The sequence below is a fragment of the Caloenas nicobarica genome, chromosome 2, assembly GCF_036013445.1.
Source record: "Caloenas nicobarica isolate bCalNic1 chromosome 2, bCalNic1.hap1, whole genome shotgun sequence".
NCBI lineage: Eukaryota > Metazoa > Chordata > Aves > Columbiformes > Columbidae > Caloenas > Caloenas nicobarica.
Window position 1 is genome coordinate 49,503,057 of NC_088246.1, and position 27,000 is coordinate 49,530,056.

The 27,000-nt window shown below is 37.8% G+C and overlaps 1 protein-coding gene across 1 annotated transcript in view; it reads left to right on the forward strand.

Moving 5' to 3' along the window:
- Positions 1 to 27,000, forward strand: part of BBS9 (Bardet-Biedl syndrome 9) — a 303,101-nt gene that overhangs the window by 16,529 nt on the left and 259,572 nt on the right. Inside the window, exons 6-8 of the mRNA XM_065630323.1 lie at positions 21,466 to 21,640; positions 24,175 to 24,259; positions 26,007 to 26,190. Of these exons, the coding sequence (XP_065486395.1) occupies positions 21,466 to 21,640; positions 24,175 to 24,259; positions 26,007 to 26,190 (444 nt within the window). The remainder of the gene's footprint in view (positions 1 to 21,465; positions 21,641 to 24,174; positions 24,260 to 26,006; positions 26,191 to 27,000) is intronic.

The following is a 27,000-nucleotide window of genomic DNA, read 5'->3' on the forward strand; positions in this document are numbered from 1 at the left end:
GATATCTGGGGAAGAATGTCTCTTCAGTTGTTTGACATGTTCGAAATATAGAAACAAACACCACTAGATGTGTATCACATTCTCAGTCAGCTTCCCATAATGTAAGTTTTTGCTCTCCTGTCCCTGCTAGTTTGTGGTAATCTTAGATCCTTGTTATGTTATATTTTGGTCGGTTAAACTGCACATCTGTTTAACTTAAATGTGATGGATGTGTAAAACATACCAAGTACAAGTGTCATTTCTCCACTGATGATTTTTTTTGTCTCTTATATTGAGAAGAAAAGGTATTATAGATTTCTCTGAGGAGAGAATTGTGAGGTAAACAAACCTGTTTTGTAGCCTAGTTAGCAACAGCTTCATTCTTGCTAGTGTCTTCAGATTAATGATTTGATGCCATGAACAACTTTCACACGTGGAAGAATTGACATAGATGTTCTCACAACAGACACAGATGAAGAAAATCAACCAACCCATTTATTTAGTCTCAACATAGAAGGCTGAAATTTAAATCAAAGAAGCAATTAAAAAAAACAAAGACTGAGAAGTTTCCCAGTGACTTGCATAGATTAACAGTGGGAATTTGTCTTTAAAATAGCGGAGTGTGAATCATGGTTGTCACCACTAGATGGTCCTCTCATTACAGTTATTGGTTAGTAGGCCGCATTTCTGAAGCTGAATTTCTTCTCAAACTGATTCTGCAGGTGAATTTACTGCAAGACTTAATGAAGTATAGAAAACACAAAACCACTTTTTGAAAACCTGTATAGCAAAAAGTGTTTTATTGATTAAAACAAAATGTATTGTGTTGGTTGTAGAACTTTAGCAAAGAGGCAAAATGAACTTGACTCATACTTTCAGCAAAATTGTTAAAGGGCCAGGGATGTGGGAAATAACAAGGAAATCCCTTATATGTTTAGCTAGAATCCTAAACAAAGCTAGTGGAAATGTTTAACAAAAGTAAATGGAAAAACCTACGAAGTTGAAAATATAAATCAAGCACAGTGTAGGCAGAGTTAGTTGTAATTTACAAATCTAAAAAACTGTGGCAAAGGGCAGGATTATAATAGACAACTTCGCATTTCTTTGCTAGTTTACATTTGTTCCTTGCTGTCTCTGAGCACTGGTGCTAAAATGCAAACATGAAACTATGAAGAAGTGACATGGGAAGATCAACTAATGATTTTATATTTAAAAAAATCTGTATTGTTAGCCCAAACTTTCAGAAATTGAATTTAATTTTTAAGTCATTGCCTTTGTTATGTAGAATGCACATACCTGCTTTTTTGTATTTCTGAACTCTTCCTCATGATCTTAGAGCTGTAAGTTGAGTTTGTACTGCAATGCTCTGATTCCAGCATATGGATCTTTTTAGAAAGAATGATTCATGATAAAACCATGAGTTAGTAGTGCTGAACATTGTTTTTCAACCAAGTGAACTCTTAACCTAGCCACAAAATGTCACAGCCCTCAAGTAATGAACAGATTGTACTGTCTTCATGTTTTACTTGAGATATAAAATTAGAAGAGCTTGAAGTGACTCTACTGTGAGCTCTTTTCATTTAATTTTTTTAAAGAAAAGCAAAGTAAAAAACATACACTTTTATGATTTGAATTGCACCTTTACCTGTGGTGAGGACTCAACTCTACAAAAATTTTACTTTCTTTGAAACTATTTCATCACATAATTTTTAAAAGGTCAGATTATATTATGGCATCATGCAATTATGCCAGCAGAGATCGCTGTGTTAACAATTCGACTTTCATTATAAGAAGTGATGTTTGCTGATAGCTTACAATATCTTGGAAAGTATTTTCTGTTTTCACATCTGCAGTATGTTGTTCTGGGTCTTTATAAGATGCTTGAGTCCAATATCAATTTATTGAGTAAGGTTATGTTAAACAACCTCATCGGTTTGTAACAACAAGAATAGAGTTTGCATAACTCTTGTTTATATTTTTATTTGGGAGAGAAGTGAGAAAGTTGTTGAACATCTTAGGCCTGTTTAGAATTTTTGGTCACCCAAATGCAAGGCTCTCCTTATTACCCTGTCTATCAAAGATCTGAGTTGAGTTTCTCTAATGTGAGTATGTACTTGTGCTTCTGTGGTTGCTATGTGGTGCAGAGGCAGCTGTGCTCATTTTAAAACTGTGTGTGTACTCGACGCAGCATGAGATGTGCTGTCTTAGAACTCTGGTTTGTTCTGGACAGCATCTCTCAAATGCTCTCTGAAGTATCAAGATTTTTGAGGACGAGTAAAGAAAACAGTTTGAAATGTCGTAATGGGCTGGTAAACCCTAAGTGGTGGAATTTCATTTGGCTGATTGAAAGTCGCTGCTGATTGAAAGCTTCTGATAAATGACTTCCATGTTTTGACATTGTTAAAAGAATGGAATGGAGTGAAGTGAGTGAATTGGACAGAGTGTTTTTGTTAAGAATTCCTTTTATTCTTCTTTATGCAGCAGTGTACCTCCAGTTCAGAAGTCATAAATCTGATATTAATCTAGAAATAGTCAATTCTTATTAAGCAATATTATACATATTGTTTAATCTTAATTAAATTAAAACAATGCTTATCAAAAAAGTGAGAGTTTTTGTTAACTATGTAATGATTAGGTTTTAAGCAATTACTGTTAAATTTTGTAATTGTCATAATTTGATCATAGTTTTGTTCCATTCCTAAATTTTATGTTTACAATTCCTCCAAAATCAGGTAGGTCTAGTTCTTTTGATTAAAACAATGCTGAGTTGGATCTGTTCTAGCTGTGCAGGAATTTTGGTTAATGAATTTATTTGTGTTGACTTGAATTGGATGAAAGAATAGCAGTGAACTATCATCATGTGGTAATATTAAAACTTTTTATAGATGGATAATCACTCAGAGATAGTTGAGATAATTATCAGCTGCTTACTTAAGAATGTTATGAAGTTGCATATTGGTACAGTAGAGGATTTGCAGGAAATTGCATTAAGCAAAACTCATTTTTGACTCAGTGCAAATGAATTTGTATTACTTCATAATTAATTTTTATAACCTTTTTCTAATGTGATGTTTAGATAATTAGGGCTGAAGTTATTTTAATTTTGTGCATACAACATATAGAAATAAACTCTGTCCTGTGCCTTGACTTCGTCTGGTTCACATTGAGGGTATTCAGACATGATGTGTTGCTTTGCCTTTAAGAGAAATCTGAGAAAGAGACACTACCTTGGAAAATCACTCTCATTCCTACATTACCAGTTTCTGTTGAATGGGTTACAACTCGGCTAGCTTATAGCTACTAGCCTAAGTCCTTCTACTTCTTGAGAAAGAGTCAATATACTACTTGTGCCTGACTGTTCTTAAAAAGAGAGATTTACTGATGTGGAACCTGCTTATAAGAAATGATGGTATTATCCTCTTATGTAGTAAAAGAAAAGTGCCCTTACTACTGCTTTGAAAAAGTGCAGATCAGGCCACAATTTCATTCTTTGCCTTGTTTGCCTTGAGTCAGATGTGACTTATGTTTGGGGAAAGTATATGCAATAAATTTCTGCTGAAATGATATAAATAATGGAGAAATGCTTTCAAGTGAAAACAGAACCACTATTACTTGAGGCTTAGGTAGGTTTACAGATTATCACATAAATTTCCTGTGATCGTTTGTGCATTAGGCTGAATGGCGGGCAGGATAGTAGCTCATGTATGAACAAACAACAGTACATACGGAGCGAATACTAAAATTCTATGCTTTGAGGAGTGGTGTATGAAGTGCAGGTTTCCTGAGCTACTGTCTGAAGTGCTTAGGAGGTGTGTGAATGATCACATGCTGTAATAGGGGGACGACCTTTCCCAGGTGAGGGTTGAGTGCTGTGATTGTTCTCCAGGGCATAAGTGGTACACTAAGGTGGGTGTACGAACATTCTCAACGCTTCCAGTTTTCTCTTTCAATTTATATTAAGATCTTACCTTCTACTTAAGAATGAAAGAAACAGCATATTGATAGCTTACCAGTGGGACACACAAGCTATTGGGTTACTCTTGAATGGAATACTGATTTTATCTAGTGACAGAGAGAAAGCATAGTTTAATAGCCTTAATTTCTTAGTTGCCGAATTATTTTTGACTAGTGTTTTCTTACAGATAATGGCTTTTTATTTTCACTGCAAAAGTAATATTACTATTTCATGCGATTCCACAAAATATACTTGCATTATTTAATAGTTAAATAATCAGTGAATTCATCCCGTCTTTATATAACCCCTTCAAATGAGTTGATAAATGATTCAGAATTAGATCCTCCCAATAATTCACAAGTTTGGGAATTTATTTTTTTAATCTGAAACCTTAATGCCTTAAGTTGGCTTCTAGAATAGTTCAGATTTATTTGAAGTTGTTCAATGGATACTGTGCCAATAAAAGGAAATAATAAAACAATAGCAAAGGGAAGGAAAAAAGAAAATACAGCTTTGACATGGAAAAGTTACAAGCAAAAAAGTGTGAAAATACCTTTTTCTCAGCAAATGGCCTTGAATTAATTTTACTTTTATTATAGCACTGGCCTAGAGGCAAAGTGTGTGTGAGTGTTAGAACAAAGAGGGTGCTATATGGAGGAATTTTTTTAATAAAGAAATACAACATATGCATAAACCATGCAACCTTGTAACAGAAAACTTTGTAAGAAGGATAGACTGTCCTTAACTTTTCCACAATTCTGCAAGAACGAATTTTATTAGGTGTTAGTCAGAAAAAAATTATCAGCTTAGTTTTATGCCGTAAGGTTAAACGATTCTTATGACTATGTTTAAATACAGCAGTAGTATAAATTTGGAATTTGATTTATTGGCTAGTTCTGTTAAGGAGCAGAATTTTAACTGTCACTTTCCTGTTAGATTGCTTCTGGATGAGGACAGATTATTTGAAAAGCTTGGTCTTCATGAGTTTTTTTCATGGAATAGATCTGCTGATGAATACTCCAATATGGTTTCTCATGTAACTCTGGAAAGCCATTTGTGGTTGGTTTTTTGTTTGTTTGTTTGTTTTTTTTAAATAGTGGAGTTAGTACCTCTTCTCTAAATTGAACGTGTGAATGGAAAAATAATTAAGGAACACATTATCTGAATCTCTTATCATCCGTTTCCTTTTGCCTTCCTCAAGTTCTCTTAACAATAATGAGTAAGATCATAGCTTGACTGAAGTAAAAACTCCTGTTGCCTTCAGTATGCCAGAATTTTGATTCAATTATAAATTGCTAGATATATCACTTAATCTGCATTTTGTTTAAACAAAGCACTCTGAGTAAAATGAATTAAAAACAATTGTAGAAATATGTAAGTTTAGGAGCGGTTGTATATGTAAATGAAAGACTTGTTTTTCAAAACTTTGGTAGACTATATGTTATTTTTTCTAATTTCTTTTGTTGAAGTGTGGTACCCAAATGTGTGCAGTCATTGTGCACTGGTAGTATAAAATCTTGCATGTGGGGTTATGGCTTCTGCAGTATTCCTGCCAAGACTCAGCGAGTGCCAAGCAGAGCAATAATTACCTCATATGTTTTTAATAGCGCATGTATATTAATAATGACCCGATCTTGCATTTGTCTTTTTAGTGACATATTGTTGACTCATGTTTAATTCATCATCCTACTCTAATCCCTAGATTCTTCTCCTTAGTGCTGTTGCCTGCCATTCTCTGGTTTCCTGTGAGACGATTGTCTGAGATCATATCAGATGTTTTACTTAAGTTTAGAGATGCTGTCTCTAAAGTTTAGAAATGCAGTATATATTATTACCCTGTCTAATAAATAGTTTGGCATGATGAATTTTCTGTTACTTCAAACCTACGTACAGCTTTATTATTTACATATGTACTTTCATATTAAATGTTCCAGCATTTCATGTGGATACATTTGTCTATCAGATTTGTTTGCTGCCCCATATTTTTTCATGCAGAAGAATGCAGTTTTAGTTTCTAACTATTTAGCTTCTTTCATCTTCTCAAAGAGTCTTTCAGAAATGTGTGTATGTAGCTTTTGTTTATTTTTCTAGTGTTTGTCTGTGATTATTCCATTACAGAAAGAAGTATCTAACCTATAGAAATTTAATTGAAAGGTCACCAAACCCTTGTTATTAATAGTTGCTTTTCCTAGAGTGATGAAATATATCTTGTATAAGCTATGATGCTTTTTACTAATTGTACTTCGGGTTATTAGGTTTGATGCGAATCTTTATAATGAAAACACTTTTCTAATAGACTGATTATGAGCCTGGTTTAATAAAGATAAACATAAATAACTCCCCAAAATATATTTGGCATCTATAGTGAATAAAAAGGACAAGGAAGGATTACAGCAGAAATAAAACATACGCAACTGTTCTTTAGTAGGATGATTGATTGGAATGAAAATGTGTGTCATCTGGCTTACCTGCAAAAGTATGAAAATAATATTTTGCAAGGTTAGTGGCAAAGTAGTAAGATCATTTGAGTATTCACAGTGTTTCCAGCAGTCTTAAAATACAAGATAACAAATTGTTCTTGCTTGCTAAGTCTATGATGTCTTTTCTAAGAGTGCCAAAAAGAAAAGCAATAGGGGTGGTGAATTTTTTTTTTAATAGAGATGTAATTCTCTGAATCATTTGACCACAAAGTAAGAGTTAGTCCTTTCTGTATGTTGGTTACTAGCCTAGGATATATATAGACGAATGATCTGAACATAAAAAGTGGCTGTATTTTATTGGTGTTTTTGAGAGTATTTAGTCAAGCTGTTTATTTCTAATTTTAATGGGATGTTTGAAGCTTCTTGAACAGCTATAGGTGTTCCACCTAAGATTCTCTATACTCAACTCTCAGTTTCACATTGTAAGATTCACACTCTTAGACTTTGTGATAAACTATTTTCAATCAGTTCTTTGGGTGTGACTTCAGTTATTCTGGAGAGCATTCTTTAGCAATTCTTTTAACAATTCTCTAGCTCAAAGCATTAGTAAAGAGTCAAAGTGCTTTGGGAATTGCTTAGGAATTGTGAAGCTTCTTACTATAATAAGACTAGAACTGGAGACGTAGGAGAAAAGATGGAGAATTTCACTGTGTTTTAACAGTGAGATTTTGTTATTCTTTTTGGTTATAAATTTGCAGGAGTGTCTTTAACGGAATTTTAAAGATGGTAGATTTATTGTATGATGGTGACTTAAGATCTTACTGATAACTTTTGAAAGTATCTAAAATATTGCAAAATAGGGCCCATATCTGACTGAGCTCAATGACAGGTCTGCTATTGATTTGTGATTCATTAAAAACATCCCTGTGCCTTAACTATCCAGTCAAAGGCTATTGATTTGGAAGGGCAACTGCTGACAGTACTTGTCTTAATTTCATTTTCATTTGTGGGAGATTTGCTAGTTCAGTAAGATGTTCTGTAATATTTATATAATGTCTGATAGGTGTATAACTTCAGATGAGGGCACCTTGATATTGGAAAGGTTCACAGACTAGAATTTCTCCTGCCTTCTTTAGAAAAGGTGTATGTGTCAGTATTGTAATGCCTCTATGGATGCAGGGTCTGAATTCTGTTGTTACCAGGGCTTGAGAAGTAGTTGCTCAACAAGCTAAAACAAGAAACAGAATTTAAGGAAAAATAATTCTACTACCATTTCTTCATGAATCATTATTATTCAGGCTACATCTATGGATTGAGCCATTCTCTCATGCACAGATAATGTTTTGTTTTCAAGACCCACTCTATTTATACTAGCTGTAATCAATGTGCTGTATTGAAAATAAAAAACTTTTTGTGATACTGCTTTCACAGCTGCCTGAACATTTTTCCTGAGACTATTTCTTGCACTAGATAGAAACATCTGCTTTTGAATGTGGGAAAAATTATTCACTTATAATGAAGGTTGTAATAAACAAATCTTAGTACTATAATCTGTTTAGGGGAGGGGACTTTACCTCTCACGTCTACACAGTGCCAAATACCAGCTTGCTTTCAGTACGAACTTTAGTGCGCTGGATGTTGCAGCTAGGATACTTTCCGATCTCTATACTGCATGTCAGTCTTTTTTTCTCCTAGGAAAAACTAGTGCTTTTCCTAAGGGTCCTTTTGCCACCTCAGGTCAATTTGAGGTTTAAAGGGATTGTTCCCAAGTTCTATAATTTAAATATGTCATCTTCTGTGGTAAGAATCAGATGAAGAATAAAGGAGTATATCTCGATCTACTAACCACCCTGCTTCTAATACACCCCAGGATGCTATTGGCCTTCTTGGCTGCAAGGGCACAGTGCTGGCTCATGGTCATCCTGCTGTCCACCAGGACCCCCAGGTGTCCCTTTCCCCTACACTGTTCTCCAACAGGTTGTTCCCCAACTTATACTGGAATCTGAGGTTGTTCTTGCCCAGATGTAAGACTCTACACTTTCCCTTGTTATATTTCATTAAATTTTTCCCCACCCAACTCTCCAGCCTGTCCAGGTCTCACTGGATGGCAGCACAGCCCTCTGCCGTGTCAGCCACTCCTCCCAGTTTGGTGTCATCAGCAAACTTTCTGTCAGTGCACTGTATTCCCTCATCCAAGTCATTGATGAATATATTGAATAGTACTCTTCCTTTTCTACTCTGCCCTGGCAGGACCGCATCTGGAATATTGTGTCCAGTTCTGGGCCCCTCAGTTCAAGGACAGGGAACTGCTTGAGAGAGTCCAGCGCAGGGCAACGAAAATGATTAAAGGAGTGGAGCATCTCCCTTACAAGGAAAGGCTGAGGAAGCTGGGTCTCTTTAGCTTGGAGGAGAGGAGACTGAGGGGAGACCTCATTAATGTTTATAAATATATGAAGGGTGAGTGTCACAAGGATGGAGCCAGGCTCTTCTTGGTGACAACCAATGATAAGACAAGAGGAAATGGGTACAAACTTGAACATAGGAGGTTCCACTTAAATATGAGAAGAGACTTCTTCCCAGTGAGGGTGACAGAGCACTGGAACAGGCTGCCCAGGGAGGCTGTGGAGTCTTATTCTGTGGAGACATTCAAAACCCACCTGGACACATTCCTGCGTAACCTTATCTAGGTGTGCCTGCTCCAGCGGGGGGATTGGACTAGATGATCTTTTGAGGTCCCTTCCAATCCCTAACATTCTGTGATATCACAGGTCTCTAAATGTTTGGTTGTGTGTGTGAGGACTGATTAATTAAGGCTGTTGTCAGAGGATGTAGGGAGGGGACTAGGAAAGCTAAGGCCTCCTTAGAGTTAAACCTGGCAAGAGGGGTCAAGGACAACAGAAAGAGCTTCTTCAAATACATGGCAGATAAAACTAACACCAGAGGCAACGTAGGCCCACTGATGAACGGGGTGGGTGCCCTGGTGACAGAAGATACAGAGAAGGCAGAATTACTGAATGCCTTCTTTGTCTCTGTCTACTCTGCTGGAGGCTGTCCTGAGGAGCTCCGTACCCCTGAGGCCCCAGAGGAAGGCAGGGCAATGGAGGAGTTTGCCTTAGTTGATGAGGACTGGGTTAGGGACCAGTTAAGCAATCTGGACACCCATAAATCCATGGGTCCAGATGGGATGCACCCGCGGGTGCTGAGGGAGCTGGCTGAAGTCATTGCTAGACCGCTCTCCGTCATCTTTGCCAAGTCTTGGGAAACGGGAGAGGTGCCTGAGGACTGGAGGAAAGCAAGTGTCACTCCGGTCTTCAAAAAGGGCAAGAAGGAGGACCCGGGCAACTATAGACCGGTCAGCCTCACCTCCATCCCTGGGAAAGTGATGGAACACCTTATCCTTGGTGCCATCTTAAGACATATCAAGGATAAGAGGGTCATCAGGGGCAGTCAACATGGCTTCACCAAGGGGAAGTCGTGTTTGACCAACCTCATAGCCTTTTATGAAGACGTAACAAGGTGGATTGACGATGGCAGAGCAGTGGATGTGGTCTACCTTGACTTCAGTAAAGCATTTGACACCGTCTCCCACAGCATCCTCACGGCAAAACTGAGGAAGTGTGGACTGGATGATCGGGTAGTGAGGTGGACTGCAAACTGGCTGAAGGAGAGAAGCCAGAGTGTCGTGGTCAATGGGGCAGAGTCTGGTTGGAGGCCTGTATCTAGTGGAGTGCCTCAAGGGTCAGTTCTGGGACCAATACTGTTCAATATATTCATCAATGACTTGGATGAGGGAATTGAGTGTACTATCAGCAAGTTTGCTGATGACATCAAGCTGGGAGGAGTGGCTGACACGGCAGAGGGCTGTGCTGCCATCCAGTGAGATCTGGATAGGCTAGAGAGTTAGGCGGGGAAAAATTTAATGAAATATAACAAGGGAAAATGTAGAGTCTTGCATCTGGGCAGGAACAACCCCAGGTTCCAGTACAGGTTGGGGAATGACCTATTAGAGAGCAGTGTAGGGGAAAGGGCCCTGGGGGTACTGCTGGACAGCAGGATGACCATGAGCCAGCACTGTGCCCTTGTGGCCAAGAAGGCCAATGGCATCCTGGGGTGTATTAGAAGGGGGGTGGTTAGTAGGTCGAGAGAGGTTCTCCTTCCCCTCTACTCTGCCCTGGTGAGACCTCATCTGGAATATTGTGTCCAGTTCTGGGCCCCTCAGTTCAAGAAGGACAGGGAACTGCTGGAGAGAGTCCAGCGCAGGGCCACAAAGATGATGAAGGGAGTGGAGCATCTCCCTTATGAGGAAAGGCTGAGGGAGCTGGGTCTCTTTAGCTTGGAGAAGAGGAGACTGAGGGGTGACCTCATCAATGTTTATAAATATATAAAGGGTGGGTGTCATGAGGATGGAGCCAGGCTCTTCTCGGTGACAACCAACAGTAAGACAAGGGGTAATGGGTTCAAGCTGGAACACAAGAGGTTCCACTTAAATTTGAGAAGAAACTTCTTCTCAGTGAGGGTGACGGAACACTGGAACAGGCTGCCCAGGGAGGTTGTGGATTCTCCTTCTCTGGAGACATTCAAAACCCGCCTGGACGCCTTCCTGTGTAACCTCACCTAGGTGTTCCTTCTCTGGCAGGGGGATTGGACTAGATGATCTTTTGAGGTCCTTTCCAATCCCTAACTTTCTGTGATTCTGTGTAATCTTTGGATATACTTTAATAATGAGTTTCAAGATTCTCTTTCCATCTAAAATCCTCCTTATATTTTATGACAGGCAGAAATCTGCAAGAGGTTAGGTAGAGAGAACACAGTATGATGGCGGTGAGAAGCAAAAAGATTCTTTTTCTCATGGCAGCTCTGGCTGCATGCTTTACTGTGTATTGACCATGGAGGCTTCTCACAGAGTGGGCTGTTGCAGAGAGGGCATATCTTGTGCTGGATCTTATGAACATGTTTTACTGTGATACTTTAATGCATGGAAAGGATTAGAAAATAATTAAAGTTAACATCAGTAGAATAAGGATTTGGTGTTTTCCTTAAACACTTCCCTTGATTTCTCTTAAACTCTTATCCACTTCTCTATTTTTATTTCCTTCCTGTTGGAGTGACTTTTCAGTTCCAGCAGTAAAGCATTTCATCAGTCTCAGCTGGAACACATGTACACTTTGTGCATCGTTTGGGGTGGGTACATGCATTAACATTGAGTGATGCAGGGCATTTTTCCTTTTCCTCTTTACGTGTGTTCAGGGTATTGCACTGCCTTGGTGGTGCTGTCAGGTCCTCTGGCCTAGAATGAATGGCTGCAGCTGAAGTCCTGAACTTTGATCCCTTCTGTAGTAATGCAATGAGCAGCCACCAGACCACCAAGCTCGTCAATTTAGAGTTCATTCTGAATGTATGCTGACATGTGCTTCCTGCTTTGGCTTAGGGAAGTAACCTAAGACTTGCCTTTTGCTAGGCATACGTTGTTTTAAGAACTGCCTGACATATTTTCAAATGGCTTTTCCGTTAGTCAGAAGCGATTCCTGAAGTGCTTTTCTCACAGTTGATGCAGATCTGTTTTGATTCAGGAGCTACACACAGCGGCAAGTTGAATTCTCCAAAATGGGTTTGAACTGGAGGAGACTTCTTTCTCTGTGCTGGGAGAAATTTTTGGGGACAAATTTCAATGATGAAGGAAAAGGAAAACATATTCGCTTGTTCCAAGTCAGGACAGTAATTCCTATTGCAGTGTGTGGGAATACAGTTTGTGTGCATTGCTTCACTGGTCAATGTGCTTTGGATTTAATTTTTATCATCATTAGGAAGACATTTCCCATGTATCATTGAATGGCTCTTAGGTTGCCGGGTGTCACACAAGTGCCAATTTATCTTTTATTTCATTGACCCTTCCTTCCACAGGAGGTTTCTGACTGAAGCTTTTGATTACCATTAAAGGCAGTAAAGTTATCTCTGCTGACATCTCCCAAAATCTGTAACTTCATGAAGCTTTTTCTGATTTCTAATTTATCCCATTTGATACTGTAGTTTTCACTGCCCGATTTCACATGGTGCTCAGGCCTTGTGATTACATAATGTACTTTTTATGAAAATGATTTGGTGCCAGAAGGGAGGCTTGGAGTGGAGGAAATCATTAACATGCAAAAATCGCGAGCTCCGAAATAGATTTAATTAGAAGCTTATTTCAAAGTTCTACCACCTGCCTCTCATTTTGGCTTTGCATTAGCTCTAAAAATACGTTGTGGTTTAAAAGTGTGACAAATGTATTCATCTCATGCTAGAATAACAAAACTACAAAACAACAGTAGCTGGACTTGTGCTTAAAAGTAACACTTTTTGGCTGAGCGACATTCCTCTTGAGACATAAACTGCTGAAACTATGTAGAGTACACTAAGTGATTCCATCTGATCTGCAGAAAACACTATGGGTTATATTTTCACTTTATAAATATGTCACTGGCAAAGCCAACTGGCTGCAATAAGCTTTTTTGAAATGGACATTTCTGGCTGAGTTTTTGGAAGACTGCATTTCTTAAAGTGAAACATAAAAACTCCATTCACTAGCTACACATTAAAAACAAATGGCCAAAGGAAATAAGTTGACCTATAAAAAGCTGGGAAATAAGAGTTCATACAAATTTTAATTTTCTTTAATGATGCTTTACATGTAATAGTTTGGATAATTGCAGTTTGAGCCACTAGTACAAGCTAGTTAAAATACAAATTTGAAAATTAGTGAGTACGAACAACACAAATATGAAGTGGTAGGTATATTAAGAAGTGATGCTGTGCTCTTAAAGGCATAAAAAGCCATTACTGATTCAGTCTTAGGTGCCACGTATTTGTTTCTTCAGACAGTATCGTTCAGTACTGCAGTGTGCTTGGAAATCATTGGAGTGCTCTAAAGAACTTGTCATATTATCTCATGTCATATTCAATCATATCACTACTGTTAAAACAGGAGATATTTTAACAATTATATTTGTGTGCGATTGGGGATTATGCATGTTAAAGGTTAATGCTTCCATGTCTGATATGACAGGTAGCTTCATATATATTGAAGAAGGTGCTGTAGTTTTTCCATTAATCATTTTCATGATGTAATGAAATTGGTAAGAATAAAATTGATATTCACACATGAGAGGAGAAACTTTTACTACTTGTTTCTTAAGCAGCAACACCTCAACACTTCTGCTGATCTTTATTTTTTTCTGTCAGTTGAATTGTAATATATATACTAGATTACCACTGCATTTTGATTATATCTGCTGTAGTGTTTATCTTTAAATGTCATCAGAAGAATAGAACTAACAACTAAATTATATGTTTTAGACAACGTTAAACCCTGAAGGTGTCTAAAAGGTAGCTTTCTTACTACCGTCAGTATAACCAGAAGGTCCTGACATTTAATTCTATTACAAAATATGTAAGATTTCTATGTTAGTAAGGGCATTCACTTTACAATTAAATGTCTCTTACTTTTAATCTTATGATATATCAAGCAATATTTAGAAATTTTCAAAACAGTAGAATAGCAACATGGCAAAAATTTAAACTACTGTTACATTTTTCTGTGACTTAAATTATTTTATGCACAGTTCATCCCGTGTCCTCCCCCTCTTCATCCCCCCCCAGTTTTATCTGTATCTATCTAAGGAAGAAAAAAATGAAAAATAAATAGTCTTAATAAACAAAAGACAAATGTGTTCTACTATTGTGCCTTTAAAAAAACTTTTCCAAGATGCCTGTAATCTTTTTGTCTTCAGGTTTCAGGTACCAAGGAGTTCTATTGAAGCCAGACATTGAAAATTAAGGAAAATAGGGCAGTCAGCTGCAGGTTTCTTCTGTAGCACACTGCTGATGGTAGGAAAATTCATAGGACACTGTGGAAAGAGAATTGAAGATTCTCTATACCCAGACTTACAGGGTTGTATTCTTGATAAGGGGAAAAATAGAAGTAGAACTGAAAAGTTAGCTAATGTAAAAATGTTGAGAGGGTTTTCAGTATGCCTTTGAATGCTGAATGTGAACATATGTGATTTTGAGGTAACATGTAGAATAACCATGGTCACATGGACACACGAATCATGAAACACTATTTTCTTGCAAGACAAATAAAAATGCCACTAGTTATTTCTAGTAGCCAATAACTATACTTTAAAATAACTGTACCTAAGCAACTGTGGTGGCAACCAGTGGGCTCGCACCTTTTACTAGTTACCAGTGTTTGTACAAGTTTCTCACCGTACTTCTACTGGTTACTCATAGTTTTGTACAGCTGGCTAACTCATGCTTTTTCTAGACTGTATCAACAGTGTGATAAAATGTCAGCAACTGTTGGGAAGTGGAAGCTGGGTATCCTAAATATTGATAGCATACCAGTGCAAAACATCTCAATTTTCATTAAAGATTTCCACTGTTTGCTGATTAGGGGTATGTGATAGGACTAAATCCTGTGAAATTTCACAACCTAGAGGAAGTGGTATCTATCATAGTGCCTTGGAGTAGATGAGAGGTGAAAGTTAGAATGCCTTGCCTTGGAGTAGATGAGAGGTGAAAGTTAGAATGCCTTTTTTGAATGCCTTATTTTAATGATTCTTCTCTTGACATCTTTTTAGTCCAATCCCACTTCCCAAGCAGGTTCAGCTAGAAGTTGCCCAGGGTTCTGTTCAATTGTGTTTTCAAGATGTCTATGGAAGAACACAGTGTTTGATGACCTTCACAGGGGGGAAAAAAAAAATATATATATATATATATATATTTCATAGGGTACAGTTTGTTCGTGTTGACTCATCCTGTAACTAGGAGCCACAGAGAAGAGTCCGTTGCCCTCTTTTTCTTTCTCTCCCATTAGGTATTTATGCACATTGATGAGATTCTCCTTGAGCCATCTCTTCTGAAAGCTGAACGGCCCCAGCTCTCTAGCTTCTCTTCATCTGAAAGATGCACCAATTTCTTAATAATCTTTGTGGCCCTTTGCTGGACTTGCTGCGGTATGTCCCTAGTATCTTTTGTGCTGGGAAGCCCGGATGTAGACCCAGTTGGCTTTACCAATGCTGAGTGGAGGGGAAGGATTGTTTTCTTCAGCTTCCTAGTAACACTCTTCCTAATGCATCCTGGGGTACTGTTGACCACCTTTGCTGGCTCATGGTATAATTTGTCCAAGAGAATCCAGGTCTCTCTCTGCAGAGCCGTTTTCCAGCTGGTTGGCCTACAGTGTGTACTGATGCCTGAAGTTATTCCTTCCTGGGGCAGGACTTTGCATTTCATTTTGAACTTCATGACTGTCTGCCTACTTCTCCAGCCTGCTGAGGTTGTTCTGAACGGCAGAGCACCTTCTGAGCCTGGCAGTTTAACCGGTCTTCAGTCAGCCTCATTGTCCACTTACGTAGCCTGGACTTCATCAGTGTATATATGGGGATGCTACGGGAGACAGCACCTAAAGTCAAGATAAATGGCATCCACTGATCTGTCATCCACAAAGCTAGTCACCTCTTTGTAGAAGGAAGTTAGGTTTGTTAGGTGTGATTTCACCTTTGTAGATCCATGTTAACTACTCCTGATTAACTTCTTGTCCTTCAGGTGTCTGGAAATAGTTTCTACAAGCATTAGTTGCTCCATTACCTTCCCAGGGTCTGAGTTGAGGTTGACTTGCCTATTCCCTGGATTGTCCTACTTGTCCTTCTTGAAGATAGTGACAATTGCTTTCTTCTAGTCTTTAGGCTCCTCTTCTGATTGCTATGGCCATTCAAAGATAATTGAGTGGCATTGCAGTGACATCAGCCAGCTACCTCAGCACTTGTTGATGCATCACATCAAGCCCTATGAACTTAAGTTTATTTTGTTTAAATATTCCCTAACCAGAACATCTTCCACTGATGGTAATACCTTTGCTCAGACTTTCTCTTTGGTTGCAGGGACCTGGGATTCCTCAGGACCAGTCTTACTAGTAAAGATGGAAGCAAAGAAAGCATTGATCTTCTTCACTTTTCTATGCCCTTTGTCACTATGGCCCCTGCTCCATTGAGCAGCAGTCTCACATCTTTCCTAGTCTTCATTTGGAATGCTTTTTGTATTTACTTCATTTGGAATACAATACTTTGTGGAATACTTTTTTGTTGCCCTTTGTATCCCTTGCCAGATTCAATTCAGCTCGGCTATAGCTTTCCAAAGACCATCCCTGAATGATTATACGGTATCTGTATATTCCTCCTAGGTAACCTGCCCCTGCTTCTACCTCTCTTACACTTTATTTTTATGTCAGTGTAGTCAGGAGCTCCTTGTTTATCCTCGTAGGTGTCTTGCTGCCTGCCGTTGCTTGACTCTCTGCATCTTGGGATAGACTGTTCTTGAACTTGGAGGTAATCCTTGAATATTCAACCAGCTTTATTGGACCCCTTTTCTCTCCAGGGCCGTATCCTGTTAGAAACTTATAGGTAGATCCCTGAGAACACTGAAGTCTGCTCTCCTGAAGTCTAGGGCTGTGATCCTGTTTTATGCCCTGCTCATTCCCCTTATGTTCCTGACCTTATCTTGATCATCCTCCTCACCCTTTCATAGTCACTGTAGCCAAGGCTGTACCCTAACCTTCACATCCTTTCTTGCTGGTAAGTATCGCATCCAGCAGAGCACCTCTCCTGTTTGGCTCATCAGCCACCTGAGCTGGGAAGTTTTTGTCAACGTGTTACAGAAACCTCCTAGATTTCTTGTGTCCTGCTGTTGTCCTTCTTACAGATATGTGGCTAGTTCAAGTCCCCCATGAGAACCAGAGCCACCAAATATGAGGCTTCTGCCAGTTGTCTGAAGAGTGCCTCATCGGTGTCTTTCTGATCATGTGGCCTATGACACACTGTTGTATTGGTCTGCCCAATAATCCTGATCCTCATGAAGCAGCTTCTGACTGATTCATCACCTGTCCCTGTGCATTTTAGGTGATCTTTTGCTAAAAAGAGCAACTCCCCATCATCATCCTAGCATGTCCTTCCTAAAGGGCCTGGATGCATCCATCTTAGCACTCTGGTCATGTGGGTTAGCCCACTATGTCTCTGTGATCCCAATGAGGTCATAGCCCTATGACTTCGCACAGACTTCCAGTTCCTCCTGTTTTTCCGCTAGTATGTGTTAATACATAACTGTGAAGACATTTCAGAGAGGCACTCAAAAAGGTCATAAGAGCTTTCTCTGTAAGACTGCTGTTCTATGGGCACTTCCTTACTTGGATTCCTGTGCTTGAGGTAATTCCATTTCAGCCCTGTTTTGTTGATTACCATGTCCCTTTGGTTCACATAATCCTGGAGCCTTTTGCTTGCTTACCTCATCTACCACTCCCTCACTGGATTGTTGTAAAATCTCTGCCTCCTCTGTCATTCCTAGTTTAAAGTGCTCTTAATGAGCTGTCAAGCCTATTGGCAAAGATACTTTTTCTGGATTTAGTCAGAGGATCCTGTCTCTTCCAAACAGCTGTCAATCCTCAAAGAGGATAGTCATAAAACAAAGGTCTGCTGTGGATACCTGCTGTGCAACCTATTGTTGACCCATGGGGTACATCTAGTCTTCCTCATACCCTTCCCCTTCCTCAGCAGGATCAAGGAGGAAAACCACCTGGGCCATCATGCCCTTAACCATCACCCCAGAGCCATGTCGCACTTGATACTTTCCAGGTAACCCCTGGCCATTGCTAAGCTTGTCTGGAGTTATTTATGTGAGGTGATGATTCACTGGTTTTAAACTTTTTTTAAAAATTACAAATTTGGGATGGTGTCCAACTATCAGTTTAACAGCCATCAGATAAGTACCAGATCTGGCTTGGAAGTGGGAAGGAACTATGTGACCTGAGCAAGGGGAGCTGGAGGCCAAGAGGAAAGGAGGTGAGCAGGCCTACTTCTGCCAGCAGTAGCAAAGCATTAGATTGGTTTCGCTCATTTGTCTACTCGCAACCTTAGCGTGCTTTTAAGTGATACTCTTTGAACTTATACGGTTGCTACAATTTTTTAATGAATAAATTATTTTTCTTTTTAATTTTCACTAATAATAGTTGATAGTGTCAACTGTTAATGATGAAAAGCAGGACATTCAGAATTGTAGGAACCTTAATATTGAATAACTTTCAAATTCACATGTGCATCTTGCTTTATTTTTTTAATCAAAACACATACTGTACTCATTTATAGATCAGTCTCATTAATTTTTGAATTGTATGTTAGTAAAGTCATAGCAGTGTTCTTGGCTAGTGCTTCAGAGGCTCAGCACAAGCAGCAAACCAAATTTTCATTCTGTCTGTGATCAGTAGTTGCTGTAACCTCTTGAGTGCCACATATTTCAGGTGCAGAATGTCAGCTGCAAGTTATGAATAAATCAAACAATTCTGGAATCTGTCCTGTGAAGAATATTTAAGGAGGGTGAATGATTCTTAAAGGCTTAATAAAGCTGCTTTATACAAATAATTTCAGGGGAAGTATACTAGTTATGCACCCTTAGGATGTGTGCTTATATATGCATATCTGATGTGTTTGTATACTGTAGAATATGTTTCTAATTTTATAAACAATAAATTCTAAGATTGAACAGAAGCCCTACAGCCCACTTTATAATTTAAGAAGTCTACATCGAAAATCCTAGGAAAATCATAGCTCTAAACCAATTGGTCTGTTTAAAAAATGCTTTTGGAGATCTATGTCAAACCCATAATTCTCTCAGAAATGATTGCATTTAGTCACAGGAAACATTTCTTGGTTGACTTTTGCTGTTAACAGAGTTAAAGAGTTTACGTTTCCTGGAAGGATATATGACTTTAATCTGCACATAGAAGAGGAAACATTTAAAATGTTTCAAGTTTCTAGTGTTGTGGTACAAACTTCAGAATGTTATAGATTAAACTTTTGAGACTTAAATCATCAAATTGAAGTTGCTAGTGACAAGCAGTCACTGGTTTAATGAGCTGCTATAAAGATGATATATTTAAATTTTCTCACTTGCAGTAGTAGAAAAAAATCCAAAGATATATTGGTTGGACTTCAGTATCAGGCAAAATCTCAGTCTGACTACTTTGGAACAGTGCTTTAATGATTTCCACATTGAGTTGCTTTTGTAAAACATGTTAGTTTATTAGTACAGATTCTGACACTTTTCAGCTCAGGAAGATGAGTTTTCTTTGTTTCTCAGCTGAGTTTCTTTTTGAAACCACCAAGGATTCTTTATTAATGGAGTACTTCTCTCAAGTTTAATAAGGAACAAGGGATTTATCTAGTGTTGAATAAAATTATTTTCTATATTTTAATTTGTTAATTTGTCAATTGGAAATGCTATTACTACCTTGTTAAAGCAAAATTTAAGTGTTTGTTATTGTCAATTAATGTTATCCCTCAAAATGTATGCACTTTAGGAGTTCTCAAACTGACAAAACCAATAAAACTCCACTAAATAGGAATGACCTTTAAGGTTCTCAGGAAAGGTCTATGTAGAACATATGGAAAGAAACAGGTGGTGTGATTATGTGCTTGAAATGCCATCAGTGTTCCTGAAATTACACTGTAGAAATTGTTTTGCAGTTCTATCTGTGTAATCGTTGGTGTGAAGGATTGAAATATTTTAACTGTTTCACTAGCGACTGAAAAGTTCGACTTTGCCTCTACCAAATGAACAATATGAATTACATTTTCAAATGTCTTTCATATCAAATGGTTGATACTTGCAATGGGGTTTATAGAACATGCAGTGAATTATATGGAGAATCTGGAAAGAAGGGTGGGAGAACTTGTTTTTTAGAAAATGGGAAAAATCTGAAAAATTGGTGAGGGAGAGCAAGTTGAAAGGACCCAGCTGCTTACTAACCTTTCATTCCCCACCCCACCCCCCGGCTCCTGTTCTTATCCTAAGCTAAATTTTTGTTGTATGTTTTAATCACAAGGACAAATAACATGAAGTATTGCCGACCCATTACACTACTGTCTATTTTTAAGTAAAGTTTCTATGAAGAATCACAGTGGACATGAACAGTGTTTTGCACTGTACTTTACATTTGTTGCTATTTCAGATACTGAATATCTCTTTGTCCTTTACTACCTTTATCTAAGTGTAAGAATGAAGTTTTAGTCTATTTTTGTTTTTCTTCACCCTCCTATGGTAGAAAACAGTTCTTAAAGGACTGAGGATGAAGCTTAGTGAACAGACAATGTGTTTGGGTCGACCATGTGTATAGAATAATTCCTGAGACACAATGGAGTATTGTAATGGAAGTGAATAGACATTTTGAATTACAAGTATTTCATGTAGTGTTTGCTAGATAGGGGCTAATCTCGGAATGCAGGAGAAATACTTCTATCATCCTCTCTTTGAATGCATGCAAAATATTGTTTATTTGAATTGTTACCTTTGCATATGAAATGCAAGCTCTATAATCAGCTTGTGATCTCAGCAGTCTTCCAAATGAGACTTGGATTTAGATTGGTGTACTTGAGGCAGGACGAGTCATGCGTTGAGGCTCCTAAGTAATGGAGGCTTGAAGTAATTTACTCCAAGCTGAATTTTTTTATTTGATTTTTATTTAGTCTTCCTGGTAAAGCTAAGTGGGCCTGTTTTGTTTTTTCTTTCCTTGAAGGCAGAAAATGTGAATGCAAACATTACCATTGTATTGTATTATTTCCACAACAATGCATATTTGCAGGACTTTGTTATGTTGTTTAAGCAGACTTGAAAGAGTATAATAGGTTATTTTAAACCACAGTTGTCATGACTGCTTGTAAGGTATAGAGGCGTTTTAAGAACCAGAATAATTTGGGGAGTATCGAAACATTTATTTAAACTGAATCTTAGTAGTTATATTTTTGGGAATTTTGGTTTGAAATGGAATATCTAGCTATTTTTTTTGCTGTTAATATATTGTGAAATATATTCCAAAAATCTAGTTTGTTTGTTTTTAGTAAGTGAGCTTTTACTGAGGTTGGAATATTTAGTGTTCTTCTCATAGTAAACACCTATGTAAATTAAAATGAATCTTATTTTTGTTAGGATTACTTATGAGTACAGTTTTAATTTACTAACAATTTTAGGATTGGAACTAAATAAATAACATTGCTTTGTTTCCTTTGTACTTATTTCTTTTGCTTTCCTTAGGTCGAGATTTGATATGCATACAGTCCATGGATGGGATGCTCATGTTATTTGAACAGGAAAGCTACGCTTTTGGCCGTTTTTTACCTGGTTTTCTTCTGCCAGGTCCCTTGACTTACAGCTCTCGGACAGATTCTTTCATTACAGTGTCTTCTTGTCAACAGGTTGAGAGTTACAAGTATGTGTTGCTGTTCAGTAATTATAGCATATTTTGATAGTATCATCTAGTATGTAAACAAATTAGAAGTAGTCATGTCTAGTTTTTATTGCCTTTACTAATACTGCATCCCAAAGCAGGTGACAGCTGGTTACAGGACAGAAGAAAAATAAAATGTCGTATTTTGTTGAGTGATTACTGTCTCTCTACAGTCATAGAAGAAAGCATACTGTGTGACCTGAGGACTTTATGGTCCTGTTTTATTTGTATATATGTATTAAGTTTACTATCTTATCAAGGTGTATCATGTTGTCCTGCAAATGCCAGGTTTTTCCCTGCTTCATTTCAGTCTAATCTGTGCTTTGTGTTGTCTGCACTCTGCTGCTTTAGCAGAATGTTCCTTCCAGTTGTTTCAACTGGATTTTCATTTTGATGCAGATAGTTATTAGTCTGATGAATCTGTTCAATTTTCAGAAGATATTTGAAACAGGGCTTTGGCTTTTGTGATCATAGGATCCTCTCAAAGGAATGGGGGCTGGTGGGGAGAGAGAGAATCCACCTGACAAAGTAACAGAGGAGGCTTGTTAACCTCCTTGACTGCTAGGCTGAGAGACAGGTGCTAAATCCATCATGTAAGTGATGGTATAGGGGATAAGGATCAAGTGCACAAAGGGGGATGATGCTTTCATGACACCTTAAAAGTGGAATGAGTGTAGGCTCTTCAAGAAGAAGAGACAGGCAAAGGGGGGAATTTGTATTCCCCATGGAGGAGCACCTTGAGTACATGGTGCTCTCTTATGGAACCGCCATGTTGAGAGTTTTTCAGGCATCCATCTGTTGCCTGAGGAAGGAGACGTTGTGGTGGATATCTGCCCTGAAGCCTTTTTTAAACAAGAAGTTTCCCAATTGCAGGCCCTCGTTCTCAGTGGGGGACTAGTGTCTGCTGGGAAGGAAACATAATTGACCTCAGCAAGACTGAAGGTTTCTGAGGTGCATTAGGGAAAACCTTTTGATACAGGTGCTAGACAGCCTGGCTATGGAAGATGTTTTGCTGAATCCGCAACTCAGAAAGAAGAAAGAAATGTTTGGAGAAGTAGTAGTCAGCATCTGCCATTGAGTGTTACAGACATTGGCTGCAGTGACCAAGAGATGATATGGATTAAGATCCTGAGAGAAGGGAGGAAGATAAGCAGTGGACTAAAGACAGTAGGTTTCAAGAGAACAGACTTGGGCTTGTCCAAGGAACTGACAGGCGGGATCCTGTGAGAGACTGCCCTGAAGGGCAGAAGGGCTCAGGAGAGCTGATGAATCTTCATGGATAACCAAGACTGATCATAGAATCATAGAATAATTTTGTTTGGAAGAGACCCTCAAGATCATAGAGTCCAACCATTAACCTAACTCTAGCACTAAACCATGTCCTGAAGCACCTCATCTACACGTCTTTTAAACATTTCCAGGGATGGTGGACTCAACCACTTCCCTGGGCAGCCTGTTCCAGTGCCTGACTACTCTTTCTGTGAAGAAATTTTTCCCAATATCCAATCTAAACTTCCCCTGGTGCAACTTGAGGCCATTTCATCCTGTCCTATCACTTGCTACTTGGGAGAAGAGACCAAAACCCTCCATGCTACAACCTCCTTTCAGGTAGTTGTAGACAGCAATATTGTCTCCCCTCAGCCTCCTTTTCTCCAGGCTGAACAGCCCCAGTTCCCTCAGCTGCTCCAGACCCTCACCAGCTTTGTTGCCTCCTCTGAGCTCTCTCCAGCACCTCAATGAATTTCTTGTAGTGAGGGGCCCAAAACTGAACACAGAATTCGAGGTGTGGCCTCACCAGTGCCGAGTACAGGGAAACAATCACTTCCCTAGTCCTGCTGGCCACAACTCTTTTTCTAATGTCTTCATTGCCAATTTTTCCTAGTATGGTTGGTTGGCAGTTACAAAATAATAATAAAAGACGTGCAAAGAAACCCAGAAACCTCCCATCTTTTGCTTGTTTCCAATAAATTTGAAGCAGATGTGCCAGCTGCTGGTGCCATTTTACTGTTATCTCTTGAATTGGAACCACTTAAGCTACTTAATGGATATGCTTGAGAGTATAACTATTAGATATAGCAGATTGTATTTCAGGGTAGTTTAGGAGGTTTTCTTAAAGTTTAATAAGAACAAAAATGTTTATGTTTTATCATAATCCCAATTTCACAATTTGAAAATATATTGGTTTCTTGCATCTGTCTTGTTTGGGGTGTAGATTTCTATCCTCTAATATATTCAGCTGTTGAATTTATTTTAACATCAGATAACATCTGAACAGAAATGTTTATTTTAATTTCCGTCTTTACACTTAGTTGTTATCCTACAGTGATATTTATTATTTCAACTTTGCCGGTGATAGTTGACTTACAGTAGGCTTTCTAACAATCCTTTTAGACTGTGCTTTTACTCTGTATGTATACTCATAATATGATAATTATATTTCATTTTTTACTTAATGTAAGGATATTAACTACAAAGATATATTTTACTTTTTTACTTTTTAAAACCTCCTGTAACAGGTACCAAGTGTTGGCATTTGCAACAGATGCTGATGAAAGACAAGAAACAGAACAGCAAAAACTTAGTTCTGGAAAAAGACTTGCGGTAAAACCTGTTTATTTTACATAACCTGTATGGTGCATTGCATACATGTTAAAAAGACCAATGCTAAGTAACGAATGGAAACATTGTCTGCTGACAAAGGACCTGATCCAATTGCCATTAAAGGCAATGGAAAGACTCCAGTAGATTTCTGCTAAGTTTTGTTTGGGCTTCAGTTGTTTATGGTTGGACCTTCAAACTCTAAGAAGGGAGGAAAAAAAAAATAGAATCATATACTGGAAATACCGATTTCTAAGGCAGTCTTGTAATAGAATCTAAACTGTGGTAAAATAGATTAATAGGTACACCTGAAATATTGCTCATGTTTTTAATTTCAGTCCATTTGTGACTTTGTGTTGGACTTAAAAAATTAACCTCATGCTACCTGGGGAATCCTTTCCATTTTGAGAAAACTCAGCAGTGAAAAATATTTCCATAACTAGGCAGTATCCTAGACTCTTTTTGTCAAAATCCTGTGAATTCAATGGTCTTTAGGAGGTCCCTGTGACTAAGCTGTTTAATTTTGAGCTGTCTCCTATTCAGGAGAAGAGATTTTCATTCTCTGTGGTCTTGCAGTAGAATTGGTTGTCTGCTAAATATACTATATAAAATGCTAGATTCAGCATATTTCATATGTAACAATAAAATATAGGGAGAACATTTTCCTTGTAGTGGCTAATCATAGAACTTTTTCAAACTGTCAGTCAGAATCCTACATTTTGAATTAGGAGAAGACATAGTTTTTAAGTACGAAATTTGGAAGCCTCATCAGATATGCTGCAAATTAAATACATTTTTAAAAATCTAAACTGAGAAGCATATGTGGAGATGAATGTAATAAGCCTGGCTTTTTTTTCCCTTTGGCTTTTAAGGTGCCACTTACAGCATCATATGTCAGATACACCAGTATGTTTACTAACACATTCTGTTTCTTTAAGCAAAATGATTGATGCTGTTCATATTAGAAGTGCTGACAGTTGATGTTTTTGACTTCAGAAATTCTGAATTTCTGTTTAACCAGCTTGGAAGCAGTCACAAGCAATTTTTGCATATGTGAATTAGTTGAAATTTCTCAGAGGAGCTGAAATAACAAACCAGTGAAAAGTATCAATAAGCAGTAGTATTGTTTAAAGATGTAAGGATATAGGCATGGTGGGATTTTTACGTAGTTGCTTATTATATCAATGTATGTAGGTGGAAAAGTAGACAAGCTGTTATATACACAGACATTCTTCTGACTGAAGGCTGTACATTAGTGACTGAAAACATGAGTATTGGCTTACACACCTAAAATGTTGTCTATTTTTCCATTTACACTTATTGGTAGAATGAGTTATCACGTTTTGCTCTCTAACCTTGCCCTTAATATCTGAGGACATGCAAAGAGGCAGATTTAAATGATTCTGATACTCCGTTCTTGGATTTAACAGTTAAAGTGTTTTCATTTTGAATGAGATGTGTATTTTAAAATTTAAATATACTTAAGTGAACTGCGTAGCCGTCAATTCACAACTATTTAAAGAAGTGGATGATGGTTTTGCTGCTTTATTCACAATAAGGAAAGTCATCAACTGCCTTCAACATAAGAGGATAACTAATGTTTTTTCATTTAAAAAAAGACCTTGATTTTGCTTTTCTATCTATGTTAACAATATTTGTCTAACTTGATGAGTTCTAAGTGTTGTCTATAAGTTTTGTCTTCAATATGCAGCTGTCAACTGATCTCTGAAGCATGTGTTTTCTTTTGAAGGTGGATTGGGTTTTAAACATCGGAGAACAAGCACTGGATATATGTGTTGTCTCCTTTAATCAGGCAGTTTCTTCTGTTTTTGTGCTCGGTGAGAGAAACTTCTTTTGCCTGAAGGATAATGGGCAAATTCGATTCATGAAAAAGCTTGATTACAGTCCAAGTTGCTTCATTCCTTATTGTTCAGGTTTGTAAAAGGAAAATTTAACTTAATTTTAGCTTGATTACTTTTACAGCTAAGAATTTTTATTTCCACTGAATAAATATATTTTTTTTCTGAATAAGCTGTTGATTTGTAGAAAATCTGTGGAATTGGAGCTTTCTTCTTGGATGAAGCAGATTTATTTTCAAATGTTACTCAGTGTGAAGTGTTATAAATTTTAGAATCTAAATAGATATTTTCTCATCACCAAATTGAGGCAATTTTCTAGTGTTTGAGTAAGTTTGCCCAGGCTACCAAAGCAACAAACATGGAAGAATGAGAGATTTTGAAAGAGTAAACTCTAGTGTTTGAGAACCTTCTGTCATTTACTGATAGTTAAAAAAAACCCAAACAAATGAAGTTTACTGTTAGGAGATTAAACTAATTTATTACATTGTATGAAACCAACTTTGTTGGAAGCCACTATAGAACTACAGATTCTTAATACCTTTTCTATATTAGTGTTTCAAAAACTATCTGATAAATTTTTGACTCTGTCTTATTTTAGACTTAAAATATCATTTTAGACTTTGATCTTAACAATCTTCACGTTTTATACTTTCTGATTCATTTATGCTATAAATAAAGTCTATACATGCATACACCTTTAATCAGTATTCACAGGTCAATGAATTAATGAAGACAAAGCACAAGCAGCTGGTATTTAACCTCTGTATATTTTGTCGTACCTATCCTGGCATACTAATATGGGAATTATGAGTCTTAGCCTTGTTTTAAATTACCAGACAAGGCTGGCTAGAACTGTAGAAAGTTGTGGCATGTGTTGTGTAGTGT